Below are 19,066 nucleotides of genomic sequence, written 5' to 3'. Positions count from 1 at the left end.
TGTATAAAAAAAAAAAAAAAAGGATCCAATTAGCTAACGCCATAACGCTAGCTAATCTTCCTGGAGTCCAACACCAATTAACAAGACATTACAAACAACCACAAAACAAGACTTCAAACTTTCAACAAGTAGACAATTAAAATACCTGACAGGAAACACATTTAACATTCAGTTGACGCTTTCTATTTCCTGTCCAGTCATATGGTCTACCACATTAGATGTTCTTTCTATTTCCTGTCCAGTCATATGGTCTATCGCATTAGATGTTCTTTTCATATGGTCTACCACATTAGATGTTCTTTCTATTTCCTGTCCAGTCATATGGTCTACCACATTAGATGTTCTTTCTACCTCCTGTCCAGTTATATGGTCTATCGCATTAGATGTTCTTTCTACCTCCTGTCCAGTTATATGGTCTACCACATTAGATGTTCTTTCTACCTCCTGTCCAGTTATATGGTCTACCGCATTAGATGTTCTTTCTACCTCCTGTCCAGTTATATGGTCTACCACATTAGATGTTCTTTCTACCTCCTGTCCAGTTATATGGTCTACCACATTAGATGTTCTTTCTACCTCCTGTCCAGTTATATGGTCTATCGCATTAGATGTTCATTTATTTTTTTCTTGAAGGTGGATTTACTTTTTGCCTGAGAAATATGGATTGGTAAAGAGTTCCTTTCAGCTGAGAAATATGGATTGGTAAAGAGTTCCTTTCAGCTGAGAAATATGGATTGATAAAGAGTTCCATTCAGCTAGAAATATGGATTGGTAAAGAGTTCCATTCAGCTGAGAAATATGGATTGGTAAAGAGTTCCATTCAGCTAGAAATATGGATTGGTAAAGAGGTCCATTCAGCTAGAAATATGGATTGGTAAAGAGTTCCATTCAGCTAGAAATATGGATTGGTAAAGAGTTCCATTCAGCTAGAAATATGGATTGGTAAAGAGTTCCTTTCAGCTGAGAAATATGGATTGATAAAGAGTTCCATTCAGCTAGAAATATGGATTGGTAAAGAGTTCCATTCAGCTAGAAATATGGATTGGTAAAGAGTTCCATTCAGCTAGAAATATGGATTGGTAAAGAGTTCCATTCAGCTAGAAATATGGATTGGTAAAGAGTTCCATTCAGCTAGAAATATGGATTGGTAAAGAGTTCCATTCAGCTAGAAATATGGATTGGTAAAGAGTTCCATTCAGCTAGAAATATGGATTGGTAAAGAGTTCCATTCAACTAGAAATATGGATTGGTAAAGAGTTCCATTCAGCTAGAAATATGGATTGGTAAAGAGTTCCATTCAGCTAGAAATATGGATTGGTAAAGAGTTCCATTCAGCTGAGAAATATGGATTGGTAAAGAGTTCCTTTCAGCTGAGAAATATGGATTGGTAAAGAGTTCCTTTCAGCTAGAAATATGGATTGGTAAAGAGGTCCATTCAGCTGAGAAATATGGATTGGTAAAGAGTTCCATTCAGCTAGAAATGTGGATTGGTAAAGAGTTCCATTCAGCTAGAAATATGGATTGGTAAAGAGTTCCATTCAGATAGAAATATGGATTGGTAAAGAGTTCCTTTCAGCTGAGAAATATGGATTGGTAAAGAGCTCCATTCAGCTAGAAATATGGATTGGTAAAGAGTTCCTTTCAGCTGAGAAATATGGATTGGTAAAGAGTTCCATTCAGCTAGAAATATGGATTGGTAAAGAGTTCCATTCAGCTAGAAATATGGATTGGTAAAGAGTTCCATTCAGCTGTAAATATGGATTGGTAAAGAGTTCCATTCAGCTGAGAAATATGGATTGGTAAAGAGTTCCTTTCAGCTGAGAAATATGGATTGGTAAAGAGTTCCATTCAGCTAGAAATATGGATTGGTAAAGAGTTCAATTCAGCTAGAAATATGGATTGGTAAAGAGTTCCATTCAGCTGTAAATATGGATTGGTAAAGAGTTCCATTCAGCTGAGAAATATGGATTGGTAAAGAGTTCCATTCAGCTAGAAATATGGATTGGTAAAGAGTTCCATTCAGCTAGAAATATGGATTGGTACAGAGTTCCATTCAGCTATGGCTCTCTATTGAACTGTATATTCAAGTCAGTTTGTCCTTGGCCTGGGTTGCCTGTCTGGTTTAGTGGTTATGTGTGTTGCTAGTATGTACTAACTGACCCGAAAATACTGTTTAAAAAAAAAAAAAAAAAAAAAAAAAAAAAATTAAAATAACATTCCTAAAGAAAATCAGAAGACTGGATAGTAATTTGTTTTCAACGTGAAGCCATGAGAGATTCTGATGCATTTGAGTGATTTGGAGCTTTTTGTATACATCTTTCTTTGCTGTAGATGACCGTATAACCGGACAGTACTCTAAGAGTGATAGGACCAGGGACTGACCGTATAACCGGACAGTACTCTAAGTGTGATAGGACCAGGGACTGACCGTATAACCGGACAGTACTCTAAGAGTGATAGGACCAGGGACTGACCGTATAACCTGACAGTACTCTAAGAGTGATAGGTTATACAGTCAGTCCCTGGTCCTGACAGTACTCTAAGTGTGATAGGACCAGGGACTGACCGTATAACCAGACAGTACTCTAAGTGTGATAGGACCAGGGACTGACTGTATAACCTATCACTCTTAGAGTACTGTCCGGTTATACGGTCAGTCCCTGGTCCTATCACACTTAGAGTACTGTCAGGACCAGGGACTGACCGTATAACCGGACAGTACTCTAAGAGTGATAGGTTATACAGTCAGTCCCTGGTCCTATCACTCTTAGAGTACTGTCCGGTTATACGGTCAGTCCCTGGTCCTATCACACTTAGAGTACTGTCCGGTTATACGGTCAGTCCCTGGTCCTATCACTCTTAGAGTACTGTCCGGTTATACGGTCAGTCCCTGGTCCTATCACTCTTAGAGTACTGTCCGGTTATACGGTCAGTCCCTGGTCCTATCACTCTTAGAGTACTGTCCGGTTATACGGTCAGTCCCTGGTCCTATCACTCTTAGAGTACTGTCTGGTTATACGGTCAGTCCCTGGTCCTATCACTCTTAGAGTACTGTCCGGTTATACGGTCAGTCCCTGGTCCTATCACACTTAGAGTACTGTCTGGTTATACGGTCAGTCCCTGGTCCTATCACACTTAGAGTACTGTCAGGACCAGGGACTGACTGTATAACCTATCACTCTTAGAGTACTGTCCGGTTATACGGTCAGTCCCTGGTCCGGACAGTACTCTAAGTGTGATAGGACCAGGGACTGACCGTATAACCGGACAGTACTCTAAGAGTGATAGGACCAGGGACTGACTGTATAACCTATCACTCTTAGAGTACTGTCCGGTTATACGGTCAGTCCCTGGTCCGGACAGTACTCTAAGAGTGATAGGACCAGGGACTGACCGTATAACCGGACAGTACTCTAAGAGTGATAGGACCAGGGACTGACCGTATAACCGGACAGTACTCTAAGAGTGATAGGACCAGGGACTGATTCACCTGATTCAGTGTGCTAGATGTTTCATACTCTGAACATTTTCTTGTAACAGCAACTCCCTTACCCATCTCTGATTCAACCTGAACCCAAGGCAAGTCATCCTCCTCATACCAAGTTGATCAATATAACCTGAACCCAGAAACATTGATGGGAATAGGAGCCATGAACACAGACTCAAACACAGAGACTAATAAAGAAATAACTCAACGAACCAAACCCTTCGTCTTACTACCTCAGTCTCTTCTCTGCAGTACCCCCCCCCCCCCCCACCACCCCCCCATCAGACAGTCGTATAAAAAGAAAACTGTCAAAACAGTAGAGAAGAAAAAGTTCCAGAGAAAGGTAGAGACAGAAAGAGAGAAAAAGAGATTGAGGAAGAGACTTACCGGGATGTGAGAGTGAGAGACAGGTCCGACAGACAGAGAGAGTTGGACTCACTAAACTCTTGTAACCTGGTACATTGAGTTCTGCAGGCTCTGTCCTTTACAGTTCTCAACACAGTGGCTTCTCAGTCTTTACCAACTCCCCCTGTCCCTCCAATCTAGAACCTGTGCTTATATAACATTACACACACACACACACACACACACACGCACAAACCTCCTAGAGATTCCTGGGGCCAAACAAAGTAAGGGATGACAGCGGAAGAGGTAATGGAATTAAGGAGGACCGGTATTCCAATAACAGGGTGATTAAAAAGGCCTCATTACGGGTGAAACTCTCACAGTGAATAGAGGTCCATTAAGCCGGTTACATGCTGGTTCCTTTCTGCCCCCTCACAGAACAGCCAACAATGGAGAGAGACATTAAAAGGTACATTTAAAATGCTTTACAAAAGACCAGAGGCAGAGGGAGGGTGGAGAGACTTGATGTGAGGACGGTGTGGGTGGACTAGCTAGGTATGTGAGGGTGAATCCTGTCTTCCAATTAAGTCAAATTGTCACTTAGTCAATGGAGAATCACCCCATTGTGGAAAGAGAAAAGGACTAATTATGATCTTAAAAAAGTCCAATACATCAGCTTTTATCTCAATACCAAATCCTTTCTGGGGAACAAATAAGTACCTTACAGTCATTTGTTTTCAATTAAATTGGTCAAAAAGAAGCAAAAATATAGTTTCTTAGCAAAGAGACATTTCTCAAGCAAGAATTTTACTAGAACTGTCTGGGAGTGTTCTGCGTGGGGAGGATTCATTTTTTATTTTGGCCGTTATTGGCAGAGAGGTTTGAAACTCTTTCTTATTGGTCTATTAACTAATTTAGCGCATGGTGATGTCACCATGGAAGGCCAAAACTCCATCCCACCAAAACATGCAGAAATGTCCAAACAGCTCTTCATCTTCCAAACAGCTCTTCATTTTCCAAACAGCTGTTACCCTAAAGGGGCATGATCATCATGTGCTAAATGTCCCGGTATTATTCCAACCTAACGTTCTGACTGCACTTGGCCGTTGACTTGACTTCCCAGCTCTTTATAATTTGAGCGTTAACGTCAGTTCTCAAAGCTTTGCGTTCCGTTTATACTTCACAGTAGAATTCATATATAAACTGATGTTTTATTTAAATTGCTCTTAAGAATCCGTCTGTCCGGTCTGGCAGATTTAAATAGTCCAGCTCTCCAGCAAACAAACAAAGGGATGAAAATACCCCGGACATTATATACAAATGACTGGACTGGGAGCAAGCTGCTGTGTACCAAATGACTGGCCTGGGAGCAAGCTGCTGTGTAGCAAATGACTGGCCTGGGAGCAAGCTGCTGTGTACCAAATGACTGGACTGGGAGCAAGCTGCTGTGTACCAAATGACTGGACTGGGAGCAAGCTGCTGTGTAGCAAATGACTGGCCTGGGAGCAAGCTGCTGTGTACCAAATGACTGGACTGGGAGCAAGCTGCTGTGTACCAAATGACTGGACTGGGAGCAAGCTGCTGTGTACCAAATGACTGGACTGGGAGCAAGCTGCTGTGTACCAAATGACTGGACTGGGATCAAGCTGCTGTGTACCAAATGACTGGCCTGGGAACAAGCTGCTGTGTACCAAATGACTGGCCTGGGATCAAGCTGCTGTGTGCCAAATGACTGGACTGGGAGCAAGCTGCTGTGTACCAAATGACTGGCCTGGGAACAAGCTGCTGTGTACCAAATGACTGGCCTGGGATCAAGCTGCTGTGTGCCAAATGACTGGACTGGGAGCAAGCTGCTGTGTACCAAATGACTGGCCTGGGAACAAGCTGCTGTGTACCAAATGACTGGCCTGGGATCAAGCTGCTGTGTGCCAAATGACTGGACTGGGAGCAAGCTGCTGTGTACCAAATGACTGGCCTGGGAACAAGCTGCTGTGTACCAAATGACTGGCCTGGGATCAAGCTGCTGTGTGCCAAATGACTGGACTGGGAGCAAGCTGCTGTGTACCAAATGACTGGCCTGGGAACAAGCTGCTGTGTACCAAATGACTGGCCTGGGATCAAGCTGCTGTGTGCCAAATGACTGGACTGGGAGCAAGCTGCTGTGTGCCAAATGACTGGACTGGGAGCAAGCTGCTGTGTACCAACTGACTGGCCTGGGAGCAAGCTGCTGTGTACCAAATTACTGGCCTGGGATCAAGCTGCTGTGTACCAAATGACACCCTATTTCCTAGATGGGCCCCGGTCAAATTGTAGTGCACTATATAGGTGGCGTTTGGGACGCAGCCAGTGGAACTCTCACTGAGGGTAACAGTCTGAGGCAGGAGGCTGTAATAAGAGTCGGTCTACAGAGCTGGGAGAACAGAGTGACGGGGGAGAGAGACGGGAGCACGCTGGGTCATTATATACCATCAGCGTCATCCAGACACGGTCTGGATTGTGTGTGTGTGTGTGTGTGTGAGTAACATGACAAGACATGATTTTCTTGGGTTGCAGCTCTACAGTCACTGACACAGTCTGTCTAAGAGTCAAAGGACTTCATTTTTAACTTCAGTACTTCACATGAAGACAATTTCTAACCTCTCTTGGTTACTTCAGCTCACATTGATTGCTCTTAACCACATCCAAGGAAATGCCATAGGTTACACGTTATTTCCCAGCAGCTAAAATCCATACCAATCTGATAGACGGTTCAAGTATTAATAGTCCTGTATTCCCATGACAAATCCCTACTCTGATCCCACAGGGGAATGGCATGCAGAGTCACAGTGACTGGGGGGGGTCCAGGGAAGCTGCTCTGTCATTATCATAACACAGGATTTACGTCTCCCAGACAACCCTGTGTGGTGACCCCTAAAGCTGAGGTCACCCACCACCGCAATCAGCCATGACGGTCAATAAGCACGGTTCATCACTGACTAGCCGTCTGTCTGTCCTGTACTTAAACATCATTGGGATTTCCTTAAAAACCTTACTATAGACTTACACTGATTACATGGAGTAATTCTGAGTACATGGGAGCTTGGTTTTGACCAGCAGGGTTATGTAAACACATATCACAATGACGAGATCAGTCAAAGAGAAGAAAAAAAGACTTTCACATCTGTCTGCATGATGAGATCATCTCATGGCAGTAACACAAAAATACATTGATTACATTTCCCATCCACCCGGCCATCCACCCGGCCATCCACCCGGCCATCCACCCGGCCATCCACCCGGCCATACCTACAAGTGTTTCTGGTTGCAGAGTTGTGTCGTGTGATTAAAACACCTCCAGGACTATAAGGAGGGATCAAAACTTAACGGATGAACTGGTGTAAAGGGGAGGGCAGCCCCCAACACATAGTCCAGTCTCCCCTCAGAGAATGTCTTCCTGCCAGCCCCTGTCCACTAGAATACCAAGCACTAGATGAAGTGGCATCCTTCAGCTGCTGTCTACAACTCTCCACAGTCCCCTTTCCAACAGGCCATTATGGAAGCCCTTCACAGCTAACATGAGGGCTGTGTCTTTCCTCTCTCCCTGGGATTCTGTGGCCCCTTAGGATGGACAGGATATCCTGTGAGGGGGGGGGGGGGGGGGGGGGAGCCGGTACAGAGGAGGGGGGAGCCGGTACAGAGGACGGGGGGAGCCGGTACAGAGGAGGGGGGGAGCCGGTACAGAGGAGGAGGGGGAGTCGGTACAGAGGAGGAGGGGGAGTCGGTAAAGAGGAGGAGGGGGGAGCCGGTACAGAGGAGGGGGGAGCCGGTACGGAGGCGGGGGTACAGAGGCGGGGGCGGGGGTACAGAGGCGGGGGTACAGAGGCGGGGGTACAGAGGCGGTACAGAGGAGTCAGAGAGGAGGGGAAGTCAGTGAGTGACAGTGGGAGATGGGGCCTGTCTGTGTGTTGAAGACATGACAGAGAGAGAGCCTTGCTGACACTGAGGACAACTGGAGGACTGCGTTTTAGGCTTTAGGTAATTGAAGAAAAGTGATTCGGAACAGAACATAGCGCAAAACCTCTATGGTATTTGGAGTATTTCAGGATTGCTCTTCCTGCAGAATGATTTCACCAGTGTGGGGGTTAGCTTGCCTATACTGGCTTTACTGGTTGACTGAGGAATTCCCACACTTGAGGTCAGTAAAGGCTGTCTGGACAAATCACAGAACCGTCTGTGATCTACAGAAGCAGCTGAGGAAGCATGGAGTGCAGACAGGTTTGCCCTCTACTTCTCTTAAAATAAGAACACACCACAGCACAGTAGACCCACCATCTCCCCCTACTGGTGACCTTCACAGAATCCCTCACTGAGCCTCTGGGTTTGTCCCCTAGGGTGCCATGGGCCCTGGTCAAAAGTAGTGCACTACTGTACATAGGACATAGGGTGTAGTTTGGGACAGTCAGAAAGCCTTCCTCTTTTTCCATCTATAGCAGTAGCATCTTGTGACCGTGGCCACGGCTCCATCTAAACCAGACAGAAGCTCATGACTGCTTCTATTTTACCAGGCCGGAGAGGAAACAACCCAATTTGAGGAAAGAGAAAATAGAAAATGAAAGGTCATCAGTTAATAACAGATGAGATAAAGAGATGTGGGGTGGCGCAGGCAGAGGGAACCTAGGGAGATTATACAGAGGAGAGGCAGTAAGCACAGGACTAGCCTGGTCCCAGATCTGTTTGTGCAGTCAGTTGGCGAGTCAGCACCAACAGATCTGGGAACAGGTTAGCACAGAAAGGCCATGCCTCGTCACACAGCCACTGATGATGAGGAATAACAAGACTCAAATGTCCTCTCTCCACTCAGGAAGGCCTTCCTCATTCTCAGTGCTTGGTAATAGTAATACAATTGGGTCAGCTAGGTCTCCGGATATATATGTTTACCAAATCAGCAAACTGGCGAGACCAGCAGACCCATTGGATTGGATTCTGTAGTGGAGTGAAGCGGTCGTTCCCTGGCAACCAGACTAGCAACAGTAAAAGTCAGATAACATCTACAACGTCATTATTAGTTATTAGTCCCATTCAGAGTTGGACAGTTGAATCCTTGTAAAAACCTGACCATATCAAAGCTAGACGCTCCTCCCAGTGTCAGAGTCCCAGTTCAACAGCCGATGGCAGACATCTGAATGGTGGAAGCCATTGTGTAACTGCGGAGGCAGAATGGTTCCCCAATCTCAACACCGTAAATGATATGCTGCTTGCTGGGGTTGGCTGGGTGACTATAGGGGAATGGAGAATACCTGGCGGCACAAAGCAAGGAGGGTGTGTGTGTGTGTGTGTGTGTGTGTGTGTGTGTGTGTGTGTGTGGTGTTAAACTCCCTGCCCCCGGGGGGGGGGGGGGGGGGGGTGGATGAGGACGTGGAGTCCTCCTCCCTAGTGATCAAACATGAGCTTTATGATCGACTGAGACCATAAAGAACAAACCACACAGACACATACGGGCCTAGTGTATGTGAGACTGACTGCAAACCAGAGGAATGAGAGACACAGAGAGACACAGAACAAGAAAAAAACTAGAGAGAGGGTGGAGAAGAGGAGAGGAAGAGAGGAACGGCAGCTAGAAGAGAAAGAGTGTAATTGGCAATGACATCCAGAAGGGGAGAGGATGGAGGGGGGAGAGGATGGAGGGGGGAGGGGGAGAGGATGGAGGGGGGAGGGGGAGAGGATGGAGGGGGGAGGGGATGGAGGGGGGAGAGGATGGAGGGGGGAGAGGATGGAGGGGGGAGAGGCTGGACCAAGGACACTTACGCTGGTGACTCGGCGGTAGATCTGTGCAGCGTTCTGGCACTCGGAGTAGGGGTACTCTGAGGTGGCCATCTCCAGCATGCACATCCCAAAGGCATACACATCCACTGACTCGTCGTACTTCTCCTCATACATCTCAGGGGCCATGAACTCTGGGGTACCTTGAAACGGATCAAAACGGAACGGGTTCAGAACTCTCTGTGCCTCACACTGCTGTGTCTCCTCCGGCCCAACTCACCCAAGAGGGCCAGAGGGGAGAGGAGGAAAGGACCAAGCCACGGGACAGGCCGCCGACGTACCACCTGCGAGGAGAGAGACAGAAGAGAGAGCGGAGAGGGGGAACGGTGGGAGCAAAATAAATAAAAGAGAAGGGGGAAGCTTCAGTTTAGTCAGAATTGAAACAAGCACAAGTTTTTCTCTGTAAGGCCTTTTATTGGGGCTAAGAGAGAGAAGACAGGTGCACAGAACATGCTGATTGGCCCTTGTGCTGACACTTTGTAATCAAGCAATTGGGAGCAGTCTGGTTAGAGAAGACTCAAACAGGAGAGGGGTTGAGAGGACGACAGGTTGTTAGGCAGACAGACAGGTAAATGTAAGTTCAATCCCCCCCCCATTCAGACACAAACGCCTGATTGGATAGCTTTGTAACAGCTGAGTCTGAAATAGCCAATCGAGGGCCTTTATTACTACATTTGTCCTACTGGTACGGTTATCAACGTAGCTATGGAACTAACTTGTGTCAAAACCTCACCTTTCACAGAGAAACACGATACATCTTAGTCTTAGTGTCACTTACCTGTTAGTTGACCTGTTGGAAGCAAAAGGTTAGAGTAGGTTGGTTAGGCCCTGAGATAAAGCCCATCCCATAGCTACAGACTGAACTAAACAGCTCTGTTCCGTGCACCTGGTGACACTGGTAAGAAGCAAAGGTCTTACACAGAAAAACTATTATTTAGATTTTTTTGTAAATGTTTATTTAATGTTTATTTTCACTTACCAGAACCACTTACTGTGACTGCAGTACATATGATATTATTACCCAGTACTGCAGAATGAGGGAGAGCCTGCATGTTTTAAATACTCAAAGAGCATAGATAGACCAAAAAGAAAACAGGTTGATTAAGGGGAAAAAGCTAGATGAGCAGATAGAGATGGCCGTATCAGGTGATCTTAAAACGCTGAGGGGGAGAACACGAAACCCACGAGGAAAACATTTCAGAGAGAGAGAGAGAGAGATGTTACTGCATCTGAAATGGTCCCCTATTCCCTATATAGTGCGTTACTTTTGACAAGAGCCCTTACCAGTTTCACCCCGAGACCAGTCAAACACAACCAGCCCTGGAGGAAACTGGAGGCCCACGGAGTACTACGGGCACTGTTCAAAGGTAGTGCACTATATAGTGAATAGGAGGCCATTTCAGGAACATTCATTATCATTGTCAGCATGTGCATCGTAGATTTTAAATCAGGCTTAAAGTAAACAAACCACAGGTCTCCACCCAAACCCAAAGAGAAAATATGGTTTTTACCCACAAGAGGGGAAAACTACACATTTATTATCAACATTTGTGGGATTTCACGATGTGGCTAAAGACCTGCTGTCATTAGGGCAATTTACAAGCTCCAACACACCGCAGTTTATGGAAAGTTAGAGTGCTTTCATCTGCCTAATATGAATTTCAATTAGCTTTTTCTGGCGTAACTGATTGTTTTCAGATGGGGGAACAGAGACCAAAACGGTGTTTTCCCCTTGTTAAAACAGGGAACTGGATGGCACAGCAGAGCCGGGGTGGCTCCCCAGTTTCACCGCCAGACCAGTCAAACACAACCAGCCCTGGAAGAAACTGGAGGCCCACGGAGTACTACGGTCAGGGAGAGCCAGGCGCTGAAAACCTGTGGTCGGCTTACGACAAACAGTGGTTGGAATCTTAAACACTTAAAAAAGAAGTCAGGAATGAATTTTAAATATATTTTACTTTTGTCCAGTCCTTCCAACCCCGTCACCCGAAACCCTCACATTCCATTCCAGAAGGTGTCCATTTAAATCCTAATATATTTTAAATTCAACCATCTGTGGGGAGGTCGGAAGGGACGAGGGAATGGATCTGGCTTTGACACAGGTGTTGGGGTGGAAGGTGAAAGGTCAAGGGTCAAAAGGTTAAAATGTCAGTAAATCAGCCTATGTGGACGTACCTATGACACTCTTGGCGAAGGACGCCCGTTTGAGCGTAGCCAATCCCAGGTCTCCTATCTTGACGGAGCCAGTGGGGCCGGTGATGAAGATGTTGTCACACTTCAGGTCCCTGTGAATGATGGGAGGGGCCCGGGTGTGGAGGAAGTGGAGCCCCTTTAGGATCTGACGACACCAGCTACGTAGAACCTTGATCTTCATCACCTTGAACCGCTTCAGATACCTAGAACACAATAAGAACAAACCGTGATGAGACTGTGGGACATTTCTAACCAGTGTTGTTCTGATGTAGCTGACGAAACATCATCTTCAGCACCTTGAACCTCTTCATGTACAGTACCTACAACACATTTTAAATATTCATTTAGCCAGTAACAGTTATCATTATAAATGTGAGGTAAAGCGTTGAGAACAAATGAGCTTTTACAATAAAACAAGCAGTGGTGAGATGAGGTGTAACATGTCTATCAGGTGTTACAGGTGATGAATGATTATTAAAGTAACCATCACTGATGAGGAGTGATCACTGGTCTCATGTACAGGACCAGTCAAAAGTTTGGACACACCTACTCATTCAAGGGTTTTTTTTCTCTTTATTTTTTACTATTTTCTACATTGTAGAATAAGAAAGACATCAAAACTATGAAATAAAATATATGGAATCATGTAGTAACCAAAACAGTATTACACAAATCAAAATATATTGTATATTTGAGATTCTTCAAAGTAGCCACCCTTTTCATTCTGTCAACCACAAAGACACAGCGGTTGGAACCAAACATCTCAAATTTGGACTCAAACCAAAGGATTTTTAGTAGTGATTTCTTTGCAGCAATTCGACCATGAAGGCCTGATTTACGCAGTCTCCTGCTTCCTGTGAAGCAATTATTTGGGCTGCAATTTCTGAGGTTGGTAACTCTAATGAACTTATCCTCTGCAGCAGAGGTAACTCTGGGACTTCCTGTCCTGTGGCGGTCCTCATGAGAGCCAGTTTCATCATAGCGACTGCACTTGAAGAAACTTTCAAAGTTCTTGAAGTTTTCCAGATTGTCTGACCTTCCCGGACATTTCTGGGGGTAATGGCCCTAGCCCTCACCCTCCGATCCAACAGGTCCCAGATGTGCTCAATGGGATTGAGATCCGGGCTCTTCGCTGGCCATGGCAGAACACTGACATTCCTGTCTTGCAGAAAATCACAAACAGAACGAGCAGTATGGCTGGTGGCATTGTCATGCTGGAGGGTCATGTCAGGATGAGCCTGCAGGAAGGGTACCACATGAGGGAGGAGGATGTCTTCCCTGTAACGCACAGCGTTGAGATTGCCTGCAATGACAACAAGCTCAGTCCGATGATGCTGTGACACACCACTCCAGACCATGACGGACCCTCCACCTCCAAATCGATCCCGCTCCAGAGTACAGGCCTCGGTGTAACGCTCATTCCTTCGACGATAAACACAAGTCCGACCATCACCCCTGGTGAGACAAAACCGCGACTCGTCAGTGAAGTGCACTTTTTGCCAGTCCTGTCTGGTCCAGCGACGGTGGGTTTGTGCCCATAGGCGACGTTGTTGCAGGTGATGCTTACAACAGACCTACAAGCCCTCAGGCCAGCCTCTCTCAGCCTATTTTGGACAGTCTGAGCACTGATGGAGGGATTGTGCGTTCCTGGTGTTGCCATCCTGTACCTTTCCCGCAGGTGTGATGTTCGGATGTACTGATCCTGTGCAGGTGTTGTTACACGTGGTGTGCCACTGCGAGGATGATCAGCTGTCCGTTCTGTCTCCCTGTAGCGCGGTCTTAGGTGTCTCACAGTACGGACATTGCAATGTATTGCCCTCGCCACATCTGCAGTCCTCATGCCTCCTTGCAGCATGCCTAAGGAATGTTCACGCAGATCAGCAGGGACCCTGGGCGTCTTTCTTTTGGTGTTTTTCAGAGTCAGTAGAAAGGCCTCTTTAGTGTCCTAAGTTTTCATAACTGTGACCTTAATTGCCTACCGTCTGTAAGCTGTTAGTGTCTTAGCGACCGTTCGTCAGATGCATGTTCATTAATTGTTTATGGTTCATTGAACAAGCATGGGAAACAGTGTTTTAACCCTTTACAATGAAGATCTGTGGAGTTATTAGGATTTTAACTAATTATCTTTGAAAGACAGGGTACTGAAAAATGTATTTTTGCGTTTATATATATATTACACATACATAATATTTTCTACATGCTTTATAATATATCTGGTTTTAGTTGTTTAAGTTTACACTGAAAACGTCAATTTCTAAAAACCCTGTTTGGACTTAGCAGGCCCGAACAAACACTTAGGCGGCCCGCCCAAGGATTTAAATGGCAGACAAATCCCTGGTGTGTATACGTGCACCTGTGTTTAGACTACATGTGTGTATCTGGATCAGTACCCTGAGTGTTACAGTGACCGACCTCAGTGTCTTTTCTTTCTGCACTGGGCTCAGGCTCCCATGTTGAACCCCCCTCATGGCTGTGTGGGTGTTGATGATAACCACGTGGACCAGACCACCAGACAACCAGCCTGCCGCCCTGCTACCCCACCCAGCCATGTGCCAGGCTCTCTGGCTCTGGCCCTCCTGAGGAGTATGGCACAGCTCCTGGGACTGTAGTATGACCTAGTGTGACTAACAGCCAGGTAGGCCCAGACAGGGGACTTGTTGTTTGTGTCTCCCTGATCTTGGCCCAGGCCTGTACGGCTGTTAGGAGAGAGGACTGTATGAAAGATGCCGCCAACAAAACCAAGTCCAGGGGCAATATACTGTACCACATGGAGAAGAACATCCACGCAATCCTCAAATGCGACTTTTCCTTCCATCAGTTCATATTTTTCTTCCATCAGCTTTAAAGATAGTTTCTGTTTTTCCACACATTTAATTCATAGCCATATACAAGTCTTACTTCCATAACAGAGACAGTGTTACAGAAAGTGGATAATCTAGGCCATGACAATATCACAAGCAGTGGATAATGTAGGCCATGACAGTGTTACAGGAAGTGGATAATCTAGGCCATGACAATATCACAAGCAGTGGATAATGTAGGCCATGACAGTGTTACAGGAAGTGGATAATCTAGGCCATGACAGTGTTAGAGGAAGTGAATAATCTAGGCCGTGACAGTGTTACAGGAAGTGGATAATCTAGGCCATGACAGTGTTACAGGAAGTGGATAATCTAGGCCATGACAGTGTTACAGGAAGTGGATAATCTAGGCCATGACAGTGTTACAGGAAGTGGATAATCTAGGCCATGACAGTGTTACCGTCCCCATAGTGAAGGTACAGTCGTTTGGGACACAGCACACTGACTCTTCCACAGGAGGGAGCTGCTGGTCTGGTCCAGAGTCCTGAGCTGCACTGTCTGTCCTGTTGTGGGCCCAGACAGACTAGCACCACATGGTCAGTACTGGTACCACACCACAGCAGGTTGGACAGGCAGCCACACTGACACCCTCTCGTTTTGTCTTTGTCTGTCTGTCTGTCTCTCTCTCGTTCTCTGTCTCTCTCCATCCTCACCGTCTGTCTCGCTCTCTCCCCTCCCCCTCACTTTGTCTGTCTGCCTGTCTCTCTCACTCTACCTCAGTCTCGCTCCCTCCCTCCGCCTCTCTATCAAGAATGTGAGGAATCTGCAGCAACAGCAGCTGGCAGGTGGGCAACTCTCCCAGCTCTCCCACAATGCATCAGTCCCATGGAAGGTGGGATGGTGGGCGGCACGCAGTCCGATGCCCATTTCTACTGTAGCTGTCTGCTCTACATTCAGGTTTTATTGTTACCACAAACACCACTGGGCCAGACCCAACCCTGACTGGCCTGGTACCCCCCTGTCCTGTCTGCTTCTGTTCGCTCTACATTGTCAGGGGTTTTGTCATGTGTGTGTGTCTGTGTGTGGCTCTAGTGTGCCAGACCAAGTGTAGACTAGCTAGCAGCAGGGAGGTAGGGAGATGGACATGCGTCCTGGGCATGGTGAGACAACAGCATCCTGTTAAAAGGTACCACTCTGCTCTCAGGGCTCACACACAGCTGTGAAGTGCTTATTATGGAACACTCACAAAGCCCTATTTTGACTAGCAGATGTGCCTACGCATAATATGAAGGTTATGGAACAAGGAAAAGGTTTAGTAGAAGGACAAATAACATTAAGACATTTCCTTTGACATTTTCATATCTCCGTTGGTGGCAGAGAACAACAGTAGGGGGGGATGAGACAGCAGAGGTTGACGACTGGAGAGGTGGACGTTCACCAAAATGTTGAGTGTGTGTGTGTGTGTGTCTGTATATATATATATATATATATATATATATAAATAAAAGCGTACAAGCTTGTCAGTACTACTCACGTTTTGAGGGTGCCTGATGTCATTAGCTCTGTGACCAGCACGATGCACTTGGAGTTCTTTCCTTTGGAGGGAGACTCCCAGGAGTCGTAGAAGCGTACAATGTTATGGTGCTGCAGACCCTTCAGCATCTCAGCCTCCTCCTTGAACCTCTGACGCTCCGTCTTAGACAGCTTACGATCCTGTCGGAGAGAGCAGGAGAAACATCTAGCAAACAATAGATTTCACATTCCATTTCCTGTTGTCTTAACACATAATGCTTTACAATAACCCAGCCTAAAGTATAGGACAGAACCCAATCAATCAATAAACCAATCGCTCAATCAATAAATTGTTCATAAAGTCCTTTTTACATCAGCAGTTGTCACAAAGACAGTGTTTCACAGTAACCCTGCCTAGTCAAGCCATGAACCACACAGGAAGAACTGAGAAAACAAAAACAAACAGACTAGCTAGGGAACCTACACACTTCTCAGTTGTCCTATTTTAACAGCCTGGGTCCCTCTAACTTAATGGGAATACCAGTGCTGGCCTGCACCATAAACCATATATGCACCGGCCATTGCGGTCAGGGAAACACTAATAAACATTGCTGTACATTTAAAAAGAGTGAGTTTGAGGGGTTTGACTTGTTTTACGGAGATTCCATGTTTGTGGTTTAGAAATATCTTTGTGGCCGAGAGGCTTGGTCCTGCTAAACGGACACTTGGGGTTTTCAGCAATCAGGCCCTTTAACAACTTCCCCAGAATCAGATTAACTAGTTGATACCATTTTAAGGTCTGTGTCAAGTATGAAGGAAGTTAGAAGTAGTTTCGCAAGCCAATGCTAACAAGTGTTAGTACAATGACTGAAAGTGGGGCGGCAGGGTAGCCTAGTGGTTAGAGCGTTGGACTAGTAACTGAAAGGTTGCAAGTTCAATCCCCCCGAGCTGACAAGGTACAAATCTGTCGTTCTGCCCCTGAACAGGCAGTTAACCCACTGTTCCTAGGCCGTCATTGAAAATAAGAATTTGTTCTTAACCTAGTTAAATAAAGGTAAAATAAAAATTTAAAAAAAGAAAAGTCTATGGGTATCTGCTAGCCCGCGAGTTAGCAATTGCGCTAACGCAAGTTAGCAATTTGCTTCAAACCGCACGCAAACACATAAAAATGGTATCCACGAGTTCATCTGATTCTGGGGGGACCCCAAAGTATCCCTTTTAAGGTCAGAGTTCAGTTCAGGGGCCAGGTGTTAGAAGGCCAGTGGAGAGTCACCCTGTGTGGCCCTGGCCTATAGAGGTGAGTCACCCACAGTCACCTCCCCCTGGCCAGATCGGCTTGGCACAACATTGCGTCATCTCTTTTCTTTTCCACATACACAGGCAGGCAGAGATAGAGAGAGAGAGATAGGGTGGGGGGAGGCCCTATCGGTCCACAAACCTAGTCATTAATCATCCTCATTCCTTCCTGGTCAGATGGATTATATCAAAAGCAGACAGGGTTCAGCCTTCAGCCTTCAGTTTCACAAAAAAGGTCAGACATCTATTTGTTTCATTATGGCCTTATTTTCCAGCCCAGAAAAAACAAAAAAGTCTACTTCCGTCGAGGATATGATGGTTTTAATCCGCTGATGGGGGTAAGGATGGGGTTGCTCTGAAATCTGCACCTGGGGTATTACATGAGGATGGATTAGAACAATGCCTGGTGAAAGCACTAAAGCAATTGTATTTCCGGGGATTTTAGTTTTGGCATTAGCAGTGATTTAGTCCTTTTAGCTGGCAGAGACAGGCATTACTAGCCTGGGTCTCTAGACAATCTGCCAGCATCACAGGCTACCCTACAGAAGAAGAAACCAAGTGTATTTGTGTCCGTATCGGTCTGTGTGCGTCTTTCACCTGTGCAGCCATAAAGCCCATGTCAGTTCAAGCCACCTAAATCCACCAGCAGGAGGACCCTCAGTGTCACCAAAGCACAGATGCAACTCATTAAGCCAAGTCATTACCCGGTTTCAGAGGGATCAGGTTCTGTGTATGGAAACACAGCAGGGAAGGTGGGTCTGAGAACACACTCAGCCCAGATGAGACCATTAGACATTAAGCAGCTCTAAAGAGGATCAGGGGTCCCAGGGCCATCAGGGGTCCCAGGGCCATCAGGGGTCCCAGGGCCATCAGGGGTCCCAGGGCCATCAGGGGTCCCAGGGCCATCAGGGGTCCCAGGGCCATATACACATTAGCTTAGGAAAGACGGAGTTGGAAATAAAGGTTCCACCTGGATACTATCAATATTTTTAAAAAGGGACATTTCAAAACTGATCTGCATCATATTTACCATGTCCAGCACCACCCCAACATCCATCTGAAAATGGCATGTTTCTATGTTCTGTAGTAAAAAAAGATGGAGGAAGATGCAAATGCCTTCTCATAATTGTTTTTTAAAAAAAATAAAAATTCACCCGATGATGTAATTGGAAACACTTATCTTCCGCTGTCTGTTTTACTACAAAACATAGAAATATACCACTTTCACTAGGGATGCACGATATATCGGTGAACATATCGGTACCGGCCGATGTCTAGTTTAACGGCGATGTCAAAGCTGACGTGCATACCTATATAACATGACGTAATGACGCCACGGAAAATGTAGAGCTACACGTGCAACACAGCATTCCTAACCTAGTCCACAATGTCTGCTGTGTGGATCAAGCAGTCAACAAGTCCAGCAGTCATTTGAAAGAGTAACAACATTTCAGCGAGACAACGCAAAGGCGAAATCCATTAAATCCAAGATAAAGGAATTCATTGCCCTTGACAATCAACCGTTCTCTGCCGTTTGTGATGTTGGCTTTCGCCGACTGGTTGAGCACTGGTACACACTACAAAGTGTGCCATTTTCAGATGTTGCCCTTCCCTTAGTTACACAGTAATAGCG

At 45.9% G+C, this 19,066-nt stretch overlaps 1 protein-coding gene across 5 annotated transcripts in view; it reads right to left on the bottom strand.

Annotated features, from left to right (window-relative positions):
* Nucleotides 1-19,066, bottom strand: part of LOC110490805 (serine/threonine-protein kinase WNK1) — a 170,598-nt gene that overhangs the window by 60,498 nt on the left and 91,034 nt on the right. For all 5 annotated transcript variants that reach the window (XM_090213398.1, XM_090213400.1, XM_090213399.1 and 2 more), the window contains exons 3-5: nucleotides 16,160-16,338; nucleotides 11,807-12,027; nucleotides 9,617-9,774 (exon numbers count right to left, since the gene is read on the bottom strand). In XM_090213398.1, coding sequence (XP_090069524.1) covers nucleotides 9,617-9,774; nucleotides 11,807-12,027; nucleotides 16,160-16,338 — 558 coding nt within the window. The remainder of the gene's footprint in view (nucleotides 1-9,616; nucleotides 9,775-11,806; nucleotides 12,028-16,159; nucleotides 16,339-19,066) is intronic.

This window comes from Oncorhynchus mykiss, chromosome 21, assembly GCF_057628025.1.
Source record: "Oncorhynchus mykiss isolate SJ-2025 chromosome 21, ASM5762802v1, whole genome shotgun sequence".
NCBI lineage: Eukaryota > Metazoa > Chordata > Actinopteri > Salmoniformes > Salmonidae > Oncorhynchus > Oncorhynchus mykiss.
This window is presented reverse-complemented; position numbering and strand designations above follow the sequence as displayed.